This window comes from Tarenaya hassleriana, unplaced genomic scaffold, assembly GCF_000463585.1.
Source record: "Tarenaya hassleriana unplaced genomic scaffold, ASM46358v1 Cleome23, whole genome shotgun sequence".
In the NCBI taxonomy this organism is placed as follows: domain Eukaryota; kingdom Viridiplantae; phylum Streptophyta; class Magnoliopsida; order Brassicales; family Cleomaceae; genus Tarenaya; species Tarenaya hassleriana.
Window position 1 is genome coordinate 257,793 of NW_010965625.1, and position 12,822 is coordinate 270,614.

At 41.0% G+C, this 12,822-nt stretch overlaps 1 protein-coding gene across 1 annotated transcript; it reads right to left on the bottom strand.

Annotated features, from left to right (window-relative positions):
* Positions 1-456: 456 nt before the first annotated feature.
* LOC104815217 lies at positions 457-2,660 on the bottom strand. Its single transcript, XM_010543535.2, has 2 exons — positions 1,825-2,660; positions 457-1,429 (listed from the first exon to the last, which is right to left on the bottom strand). Exons 1-2 carry the CDS (start codon positions 2,505-2,507, stop codon positions 670-672), a joined length of 1,443 nt encoding a protein of 480 aa, XP_010541837.1. The 5' UTR covers positions 2,508-2,660; the 3' UTR covers positions 457-669.
* Between the last annotated feature and the right edge of the window lie 10,162 nt (positions 2,661-12,822).

The window sequence follows — 12,822 nt, forward strand, 5'->3', positions numbered from 1 at the left end:
ACTTTGACTCGATCGAGTCAGAACGAATCAGTCCAAACGAGTTGACCGATCCGACGTGGCTCGCCATGTCGGATCGGTCAACTCGTTTTTTAGACCAAATAACGCTATGGACGAATATGGAACCGTTTAACAAGTTTAGGATTTAACGTGTTCAATTTTGTAAGTTTGGGAATTAATAGGCACTTCTACAAGTTTAGGAATTAATATTATTCCAAAATACAAGTTTAAGAATTTTGAGGGTTTTTTTCCTTTTATAAAAATGATGAATTACCCATTCATCTTTTTCAAAATTACAAAATAATTCTTATTATATATTAAAAATTAAGAAATTGCTGTTATATAGATTGCATATCAAAATTTGAGGGACAGTTTCAAATCTTTATATCCCAAATATTTGGGTAAATATTATGGTACCTTAAAAAAAAAATTTAACTAAAAAGTTTTGTGAATAAAATATTAAGGAAAGACCCCACTGACTGTAAAATAATGAAAATAATAATACAATTTCTTAGCTGTACAAAAAAATGTATATCAAAACCCATAATAATGACATCCAGCTCACAAAATTCTATTTTTTTTTTCTAATTTCCCAAACCTAAAAGAAAAAAAGAAAAAGAGTGGAAGACAACTCATTAGTTAGACACACCCAAAACGACAACGCAATACACGTCAAACGACACCAACTTGGCTTTGCTGTCTCAGCTCTTTCCTCAGCTTGTGTGAGAAGAGCCTACATGCGTCCATGCTGAGATCCACCGCCGCCGCCAACGCCACGTGCACCGCCGCGTCCTCCGTACAGGTCACGTGACCGACTCCGACTTCGACCTCCAGTCTGCTCCTCTCACCGACTCCACCCACCGTCGCCGACATCACGAACCCTTTGTTCTGCTGCTGAGGCGGCAGGAGGAACCCGAAATCCGACCCGGATCCTGACCCGGGTCTCGAACCGGGTCGTGACCCGGAGCTCGAACCCGACCCCAAGTCCCAGCTCTCGTTCGGGCTCGTGGACGGGGTAGAGGCCAAGCTCCCACCACTGTTGGTTAAGTCGATGAAGAATTTACCGCCTTTTTTCATGGTGATGGACGAGGAGGATGAGACGGCGGTGGAGACGCCGTCGTGGAAGAGCTCGAGGCGGTAACCGAGGTTGTCGGAGAAGCCTGGTTCGCGCCACGCCTCGAGACGGCACCAGGGTTTCCAGGTGAAGCCGTCGGGTCGGAGGATGAGCCACGACCCGGGACTCGACCGAGTCACGCGGTTCGACCCGGGGGATGGGACGAAGGGTGTGACCATCGATGCCATTGCGACCGGTGAACCGGAGAGGTCGTGGATCGTTATCGACCAACCTTTTCTCTCTTTGGATTGTTGTTCCTTCTCTGTTTTCAGGGATGATAAACAGCTCCTTGATGCGCTTAGCTCCGACATTGATGAACTGCAGATTTTGCAGAGTAACCCAATTGTTAGAGTCCATCAAAATTTGGCGTATCCATTGTAAAACCCAAATACGCGAAAGATCAAGAATGATGGAGATAAACCCTGGAAATGCCCAATCATGCATAATCAACAACAAACCCTAATCCTAAACCCATATTCGAAGTGAAGCATATTATATCTTGAAAGCTCCATTTGGGGTCTGGAAGCTAGTTTCGGCTTCAAATTCCAAAAGCTAATTAAAATATAATCTAAAGCAAATTTCGGAATACCCATAACTGGAAAATCAAATCAGAAGATACCCATTTGAGCAAAATCAGTAACAAAACACTAATCCTAAAACCCAAATTCTTAACAAAGCGTGTGTCTCAGAAGCTAGGTTTTTTAGATACGGACCTCGACATCAGATTCCGATCGCCGGAATTTCTGAATCCGAACTTGCACGAGAACACGGCCTGTTTGGTGTTTCCTTGGACCTGGAAAACCTGGGGACTGCACTCAGGCTCGCCGTCAAACTGGAACACGAATCTCGGATCAGGTTCAACCCGAACTCTGACATGGAGCTCCGGATCCGACCCGGGTTTGTTCTTCTTCTTCATCATCCCCGCTTTCTTAGAACCCAACGCAACCCATCCGCTGTGAGCCAAACACGCCCTCGTCTCCGCCGTCTTCAGATCAAGTGAAACCTCGAACCGGCCCAGAAACTTCTCACCACCGTCGGCGAGTCCGCACGACGCGCCACCATCGCCGCCCTCGCGGGAAAAAGCCTCAACGGAGAGAACACTCCACTTAGGCTTCTTAAGATAAGTCTCGATCTGGGTCTTGCATAGGCTGAAGCAAGCGGCGATTGAGGACGTGTTTCCAGCGGTCCGGGCGTCGGATTCCGGCCGGCTCAAAATGGGTACGGTGACGATCTGGCGAGGGAAGTTCTTAAACCTGATTTTGCAGTAGCAGTTCGGAGATGACGCAGAAGAAGGGTTCTTTCCTGAAACAGACGGCCCCGAGGAAGATGACGACGAACCCGGAAACCTCACGGCCAAATTGCCGACGAGGATCCGCACGAACGAGCACGGATCCATTGGACCTAGAGAATTTGCTTCTTTGTGAACTAAGCCAACACTGGAGCAAAGTTAATTGCAGAAGGTGAAGATATTGAGGAAGCGGAGAAGCTATAAAAATGGAAAGTCGAGAGAGGTGAAGAAACAGGCTGGAAAACAGCTGGGAATGAAGAAGCGATATTGCGATACAGATTTTGTGGGCTCAAAGTTTTTTTTTTCAAATTCTTTTTCCATTTTTTATTTTTTAAGTTTCTACCGGAGGGGATATTACTCTTTTTGCTCTTTTATTACCTTTTGGTGTCCAAATGAAACGTTTTCCTCATCTTTATTGGGAAAGTTTTAGAAATTTTTAAGGATAAATTACTGTCTATTATATAAAATAGATTTAAAATAATATATCAATTCGGTGAATTTACATTTAATGAGTATGAAATAATTTACAAATTGTTACAATGAAAATTAAATAAGATAAATGTAAATAACAAAAATTAATATAAAATAGTACTACGATATTTGTTTTGGGACGATTATTTTTGTTGTTTTGAGGTTTGTTGATGAGATTGTATCTGAGTTGTTTCGCAGAAATATATAATGGTGAAATAATATATATATATATATATATAAAACCGAGAAAATCATATATAAATACCTGAACTTTTACAAAATTCTCAAATAAATATCAAAACTATAAAACTTTCAAACTTTTCAAAATTTTTACAAAAATACCCAAACTTTTAAAAATCTTCCAAATGAACCAAAATCCGTTAACGCCGCTTAATATGTCAGAATATTAATTCTTCAATTTTTGATGGATTCTGTTATAAATTAAATGTCGTTAACGAATTTTTTTTGGGAGATTTTCAAAAGTTTGGGTATTTTTGTAGAAGTTTTGAAAATTTTAGATATTTATATTGGAGTTTTATAGTTCTAGTATTTGTCTGAGAATTTTACAAAAATTTAAGTATTTATATATGATTTATATATATATATATATATATATATATATATATTTATGTATGCAAACGGAAAATTAAGTAATTATTCTAATAGTTGTATATATGATATGATTAAGTTAATTCTATGTTCGACCATATCATGTAGAATTTGACCAAATGGCATTAATTGGATTAGTTATCTAGAAATCTCGTATAGAAAGGATGTTTAGAAATTAAAAAATAGAAAATAAGATTTTTTTAGATTTATTAGTTTTCATATATTTTTAATATAAACCGTGTAGGCTATTTATATATCTACATAGTTTTTTTTACAAATTATACCATAATAATAAAAAAAAAGGTTTGCAACATATGTGTTTTTGTTCACTTGGGTACATTAATTAATGGCATTTTATTCCGATAAATATATTACTCAACATCTTAAAAAATTGTTCCGGACAAAATCAACTATTTTATTTTCGATGAATTGGTAATTATCGTTATAGAAATCCCGACAAAATTCCTGGAAGTTACAAGAGCTGAATGACCAGAGTTTATGTTGGGGTAATTTTATAGAAATCCTCCCTCAATAGGAAAAATTATTGGAGTTGTGAACTCCATCTGGTCCTCCGATGGCCAACGTATCAGAGTAATATGTAGAAATTTGTGGAATGATATTTTTATTGATAACCAAAATAACATATAAATAGATGAGAGTGTTACATTGAATAAATAAAGTAGACATAATAATAAATATTTCTAAATGTATATTTTCCGGATTTAATAAGATCTTCAATATATGATATATCTCGTAATATTTTTCAAGATCCGGTATATCTCAACATCCCCCTTCATGTTGGAGCGTGGAAGATCACGAAACGCCCAACTTGCTGAAAAGATGATCAAACGCATGCCGCTTGAACCACATCACCTTGCGAACTTGTGTCAATAAAAGACATAACTAAAAAAAATTAAACAAACGACTGCACTGCAACTTTGGCACCACGCACAGAAAAATCGTTTGATGATAACAAAAAAAAGACGAAAATCGCGGTGCAAAAGGAAATCTCGGGAATAACTCTGATTCATCCGAGATTGAAAGGCAACTACGCGAAAGCATTTAATGACAACAAATTTTTTGGCAAGAATAAGATGATTGGCGAGTTGGTGTTTGGTCGCTTCGGGTCCCTAACATGCGATCATATCGATCTAGGGTTTGGTTTACTAGGTTTCATGCAGCGAAAGGATAATCTAAACCTAGTCAAACGTCACACGCAACCAAACTCACAAAAACCCGAAAGAACGTGTATATCACCGTTGGAATCGAATACTTACCTCTTTCCTGAAGATCTGAAAGTAGCAATCGATCTGGGACCTGTTTTAATCACCAAGAGCTGAAGGTATAACTCCTCTACATGTATCCACACCGACGGGAAGGATTCCAAATGCTTTTGGAAATGATCTGCTAGGATCTGTGAAGTGAATAGGGTTTCCAAGTCTTGGGATCGAATCCCAGGAACTAGAATCTCAAAAGAACGGTTTCTCTTGTGTTCTAGATCTGTCTAGGAGTTCAGAATAATTCTCTCTAGGTTGGGACGACGTCCCTTAGCCTTAGTAATTGAGTCTGAAACCCTAATCCTTGTGAAAGGAGAATTTTCGCCGAGATTTGACTCGGTCCGAGTCAAAACTTTGACTCGATCGAGTCAGAACGAATCAGTCCAGCCCATCACCTACTTTTGGCTCGATCCATTTAGAGTTGACTCGGTCTGAGTCAAGATTTGACTCGGTCCGAGTCAAAACATCAGCGAAGCCCAAAAATATTTTCTGGGCTTCGACTCGCATGTGCACCTAAATGGAACTGATTCGGCCCGAGTCAAATACTGACTCGGTCCGAGTCAGAATGCTGAGACCGTTTCTCGACACACTGATTTGATCCAAAACCGTTTGTTCGGCCAAATCCAAGTCTTCCTTTTCGATACTTCATATGTAAGTCCATCCCTAATGGTGTGTGACCCTGTAGGCCCATTCGCAGTGACAACAGTCTCGAGAACCATTCCCGATCTACAAGTCATGGTTAATCTCTAGCAAGACACTATGACTACCCACGTTGAATTGAGTTAGAGGTGATCTAACCAAGGCAGTAACAACTCAAATTCTGATCCTTTGTCTCACGATATCATATGTTGAACAAGGGCATGGTTTGAGCCACCCTTCAAGTTCAACCGCTTTCTCGTCTTGGCAAATCGACTAATAAAATAGATGCAACTTCATCTACAGCGTGGCCACGCGTTTTTCATAGTCCGACTTCCACGAGAGGGCCCAACGATATCTCTCCTGTTAAGGAGGTGACAAGTCCCATATTGCATGTCTACTATCTCCATATAATTCGTGAACGTATCTGATCAACGCCTTTATAATCATCCGGTTAAAGATGATGTTTGACGCAGTCAAGACACGCCACTCCTCATATCAGATACTCTAGATATCTCAGGTCTAAGGATCCAAGAACGAACCGCTGTATGAGATTCAAGTAATGACTCTGTCCATGTGACAATCTCATGCGGGTCATCTAGTCACTCGTTCCCAACGAGTACCCATGATTGTGACATGCATCCAATGCATTGATCACACCTCATGCTAGTCTTAATTCATCATTGTTCTCACAATGATAACTGACCAGGGAGTTTAGAATCATTTTCTAATGATTCAAGGATATCTACCGAAATATAACAAACATGTCAATCATATAACGGGAAAAGTAATGCATTCATAAACCAATGAATTAATACATAGTTAAAATGTCATATCACGGATCATCGTAGAGCATTACAACCAACAATCTCCCACTATGCTCTATGATCTATCCTACAAGCATCTAATCCCCATACCCATAACATGACCATCATGCTTTGACGAAGGGAGAGGCTTCGTCAACGGGTCGGCAATATTATCATCTGTCGACACTCTGCTTATCTTCACGTCTCCTCTGTCGATGATTTCTCTGATCAAGTGAAATCGCCTGAGTATGTGTTTGAATCTCTGGTGTGACCGGGGTTCCTTAGCTTGTGCGATCACACCATTGTTGTCACAGTATAACTCAATGGGGTCTGCAATGCTAGGAACAACTCCCAGGTCTCCCACGAACTTCCTGATCCAAACAGCTTCCTTAGCTGCATCTGATGCTGCTATATACTCGACTTCTTTAGTCGAATCTACAACGGTTGACTGTTTGGAACTCTTCCAACTAATAGCCCTACCGTTCAGACAGAGAACGTAACCTGACTGCGATCTGAAGTCATCTCTGTCGGTCTGGAAACTAGCATCGGTATAACCCCTTATAGCGAGCTCGTCTTCCAATCCACCATACACCAAGAACAAATCCTTAGTCAAGTACTTAAGGATGTTATTGACCGCAATCTAGTAAGCCTCACCTGGTGTAGACTGATATCTACTAGTCATACTCAATGCATATGATACATCCGGCGAGTACATAACATGGCGTACATGATGGATCCAATTGCCGAGGCATATGGAATCCTACTCATGCGCTCTTGCTCATCCTGTGTCCTTGGACACTGAGTCTTGCTAAGAGCCACATCATGTCCCATTGGCAAGGCACCCCCTCTTGGAGTCTTGCATCTTGAACCGATTCAAAGCCTTGTCAATGTATGTACTCTGACTTAGACCAAGAAGCCTTCTCGATCTATCTCTATAGATCTTGATGCCTAGAATGTAGGCGGCTTCTCCTAAGTCTTTAATCGAAAAGACCGATCCTAGCCAGGATTTTACTCCTTGCAAGGTAGGAATGTCATTTCCGATGAGCAATATATCAAAAGACTGATCCTAGCCAGGATTTTACTCCTTGCAAAGTAGGAACGTCATTTCTGATGAGCAATATATCATCCACATAAAGTACAAGGAAGACCACTGCGCTCCCATTGACCTTCTTGTAAACGCATGGTTCATCTTCGTTTTGCAGGAAACCAAACGTTTTGACTGCCTCGTCAAATCGAAGATTCCAGCTCCTCGAAGCCTGCTTCAGTCCATAAATAGATCTCTGAAGCTTGCATACCTTCCCCAGACTCTTAGGATCGACAAAACCCTTGGGTTATGTCATAACACATCCTCGAGCAAATTCCCGTTAAGGAATGCAGTCTTGACGTCCATCTACCATATCTCGTAGTCATAATATGCAGCTATGGCCAGCAGAATCTGTATGGATTTAAGCATCACAACCAGTGAAAAGGTTTTATCATAGTCTATACCATGAATCTGCCGAAACTCTTTTCGCAACGAGTCGTGCCTTATAGGTATGCACGATGCCATCCATGTCGGTTTTCTTCTTAAAACCCACTTGCATACAATGGTCTGAATACCATCGAACGAATCGACCAAAGTCCACACTTTGTTGTCGTACATGGATTGCATCTCAGACTCCATGGCCTGGTGTCATTTCTCGGAATCGGAACTCGCCACAGCCTCTGAATACGACGTAGGCTCATCATGTTCTAATAACATGAGTTTTCGTCTCCAGTCACAAGAAAACCGTATCTTGTAGGCTCTTGGCGAATTCTATCAGATCTCCGAGGTCCACTAGGAGGTGTTGTCTCAACAATTTGTAACATAGGTTGAACTGTTTCGACCTGTTCACTCGGTTCTTCGACTATTTATGGTCCTCGAACTTCTTCGAGATCTATTCTACTCTCACTGGCTCTCTTGGAGACGAACTCTCTCTGCAAGAAGGATCCATTCCGAGCAACAAACACTTTGTTCTCAGATGGGTTGTAGAGCCAGTACCCTTTAGTTTTATTAGGGTAACCCACAAATATGCATTTATCAGACTTGACGGATAGCTTATCAGAAGCCAGACGTTTCAAGTAAACGTCGCATCCCCAAATCTTCATGAATGCTAACCTAGGACGCTTCCCAGTCCATATCTCATATGGTGTCTTCTGAACCGACTTTGTTGGACAATTATTCAGTATAAGCGCTGTCGTTTCCAAGGCGTAACCCCAAAAGGATTTAGGAAGATCGACCTGACTCATCATAGACCGTACCATATCTAATAGGGTGCGGTTCCTCCTCTCAGACACGCCATTCCACTATGGCGTTCCAGGTGGAGTCAGCTGTGAGACAATCCCACAATCTAAGATAGTCAGTGAACTCTTGGCTCATATACTCGCCACCTCGATCAGATCGAAGCAACTTGATCGTCTTGCCAAGTTGGTTCTGCACCTCATTTCTGAAAGTCTTGAACAATTCAAGCGTGTCAGACTTATGTCTCATCAAGTAGACATAACCGTACCTACAGAAATCATCAGTGAACGTAACAAAGTACAGATAACCTCCTCTAGCGGGCGAGCTCATAGGACCGCATACATCACTATGTATGAGTTCTAGCAACTCCGTAGCCCGTTCTCCTTTTCTAGAAAAAGAAGATTTTGTCATCTTGCCCATCAAACAAGAATCACATGATTCAATTGACTCATAATCAAAAGAATCAAGAAGTCCATCAGAATGAAGCTTCGCAATGCGTTTCTCGTTGATGTAGCCAAGTCGACAATGCCAGAGATAGGTCGGGTTTAAGTCGTTCGGCTTAAACCGCTTGGTACTAACGTTATAGATCGACCTATATCTAGATGGTTCATCTTCCAAAACATAAAGACCATTAAACTGGTAACCCTTACCATAGAATAAATCGCCTCTATAAATGGACAGATACTTGTTCTCAATATATGATGTTCCTGCTGATGGCAGGTACAAAATAACAATCATGCAACTCCAATACAAGGCCAGAAGGTAAAGGCAGATCGTAAGTCCCGACGGTTAATGCAACAACTTTTGCTCCATTCCCGACGAGGAGATCTACTTCTCCCTTCGCCAATTGTCTACTTCTTCGCAGTCCTTGCATATTTCCACAAATATGCGAGGCACATCCGGTATCTAATACCCACGATGTAGAAGTAAACAAGTTAGCCTCTATAACGAAGATTCTCGAAGTTGAAGCTTCTGCAAGCTTCTTCTTCCTCTGATCTTCCAGGTAGAGTCTGCAATTTCTATACCAATGCCCAAAAACATGACATTAATAACACTCTTCCTTCTTGGGTTTGGGCTTAGGCTTAGTGACAACACTTGTCACTTTCCTCTTGCTCTTACCTTTGGAACGCTTCCTTTTGCTGGAACTCTTTCCAACAACTACCATATCATTCTTCCCTTGGCTCCCAACTTTCTCTTGGAATGACATATTGAACTGATCAACCATCAAAGAATTGTCCATGTCATCTAATTGCTCACGCAATTCCGAAGACATCTTTCCAAGCATCAAGCTGGACACGTCCAGATCATCATCCTCATGCTTCCAATAAGCATCAATGATCGATCCAGAAGCCTTGGTCAGAGGCTTATCCTTCATAGGGATAGATCGCATGGTGAGATTAACCAGATTCCTGCAACAGATATGTTCTACAGAAAAGGACAAACAAATAGACAGAAAATATGCAAGTCGCTTAGTACACATACTAACACAGACAATAAATGCAATATGGCAGGCTCCCTCTAAGAAAAGCACCCTCAATGAGTTTCTAAGTGAGTTAGAATCCATATTTCACATGTTTTTGAGTCAGCTAGGGCATGACGCTAAAAAACATGCTATTTAGGTAGACAACACATTGTCAATCATATTATATATGACTCCTAGATGAGTATGAGATAGTGATACGCTGTCACTGCATGTTCCTCATCCCATCCTTACCATTAGTTCTAAGTCCGACTTGATAACCCAATTCAAGCTCAACCATATTCGAGCTATGAGAATCACGATTTCTCCATACTGCCTCACCAAGATAGTCAGGCACGCTCAGCTAGGGCATGACCGGCTGTAACCATGACAATCGAGGCCTTGATAGTTGCTCTACTAATGGACGGTAATAGCTTGAGATTACATGAGGCATAGGTGACTTGAACACCAGGATACCTTAACTAAATTCAAATCAGTTCAGTCATAATACTGACTCGGTCCGAGTAAGAATGCTGAGACCGTTTCTCGACACTCTGATTTGATCCAAAACCGTTTGTTCGGCCAAATCCAAGTCTTCCTTTCCGATACTTCACATGTAAGTCCATCCCTAATGGTGTGTGACCCTGTAGGCCCATTCGCAGTGGCAGCAGCCTCGAGAACCATTCTCGATCTACAAGTCATGGTTAACCTCTAGCAAGACGCCATGACTACCCACGTTGAATTGAGTTAGAGGTGATCTAACCAAGGCAGTAACAGCTCAAATTCTGTTCCTTTGTCTCACGATATCATATGTTGAACAAGGGCTTGGTTTGAGCCACCCTTCGAGTTCAACCGCTTTCTCGTCTTGGCAGATCGACTAATAAAATAGATGCAACTTCATCTATAGCATGGCCACGCGTTTTTCATAGTCCGACTTCCACGAGAGGGCGCAACGATATCTCTCATGTTAAGGAGGTGACAAGCCCCATATTGCATGTCTACTATCTCCATATAATTCGTGAACGTATCTGATCAACGCCGTTATAATCATCCGGTTAAAGACGACGTTTGACGCAGTCAAGACACGTCACTCCTCATATCAGATATTCTAGACATCTTAGGTCTAAGGATCCAAGAACGAACCGTTGTATGAGATTCAAGTCATACCTCTGTCCATGTAACAATCTCATGCGGGTCATCCAGTCATTCGTTCCCAACGAGTATCCATGATTGTGATATGCATCCAATGCATTGATCACACCTCATGCTGGTCTTAATTCATCATTGTTCCCACAATGATAACTGACCATGGAGTTTAGAATCATTCTCTAATGATTCAAGGATATCTATCGAAATATAACAAACATGCCAGCATATAACGGGAAAAGTGATGCATTCATAAACCAATGAATCAATACATAATCAAAATGTCATATCACGGATCATCGTAGAGCATTACAACCAACATGACAGTTATGCGAACAATCTTTAGAAACATGTGGGATTATGAGAGAAAATAAAAAAAAATAAAAATAAAATGACTCTTTTATTCTTAATAAAAAAACTCGAAATGATATTACCACTGGATCGGTATATCATCATCTTCATCTTCACTCTCATTATCGATCATCATTTTTATGAAAAAAAACAACAAATTAGAAAAGAACCAGGCTCTGATACCATGTAGAAATTTGCGGAATGATATTTTTATTGATAATCAAAATAACATATAAATAGATGAGGGTCTTACATTGAATAAGATGGAAATCAATTGTACTCTATTTGAGTAGTACAAATCCACTAATAAAATGGCTAGTTTACTAAATGGGTATCGAGCTGCATGCCATTATGGGAATGAACCATCTGGCCTTTTTCTAAATATATATTTTCCGGATTAATAAGATCTTCAATATACGATATATCTCGTAGTATTCTTCAAGATCCGATATATCTCAACAAGGTCATGGAACCTTCTTGTTCAAGATGCCGTCTCAGAAGTCCAGAGATCGTGTCCTCCAGCGTGATCTATGGCACATTGGTCACTGTTGTTGGTTGTAATGCTCTACGATGATCCGTGATATGACATTTTGACTATGTATTGATTCATTGGTTTATGAATGCATTATTTTTCCCGTTATATGATTAGCATGTTTGTTATATTACGGTAAATATCCTTGAATCATTGCAGATGATTCTAAACTCCCTGGTCAGTTATCATTGTGGGAACAATGATGAATTAAGACCAGCATGATGTGTGATAGATGATTATGATCATATGCATTGGATGCAAATCACAATCGTGGGTTCTCGTTCGGAACGAGTTACTGGATGACCCGCATGAGATTGTCACATGGACATGAGTCATGACTTGAATCTCATACAGCGGTTCGTTCTTGGATCCTCAGACCTGAGATGTCTAGAGTATCTGATATGAGGAGTGACGTGTCTTGACTGCGTCAAACGTCGTCTTTAACCGGATGATCATAACGGCGTTGCTCAGATACGTTCACGAATCATATGCAGATAGTAGACATGCAATACGGGACTTGTCACCTCCTACGCAGGAGAGATGTCGCTGGGCCCCTCGTGAAAATCAGACTGTGAAAATGCGTGGCCACGCTATAGATGAATGTACATCTATTTTATCAGTCGGTTTGCCTAGACGAGTAAGCGGTTGAACTAGAAGGGTGGCTCATTCCATGCCCTTGGTCAACCTATGACATCGTGAGACAAAGGATCAGAACTCGAACTAATGCTGGCTTTGTTAGATCACCTCTAACTCTATTCTAGGGGGGTAGTCATGGCGTCTTGCTAGAGGCTAACCATGACTTGTGGTGCGGGAAAGGTTTCCGAAACCACTGCCACTTCGAATGGGCCTACAAGGTCACACACCATTAGGGATGGA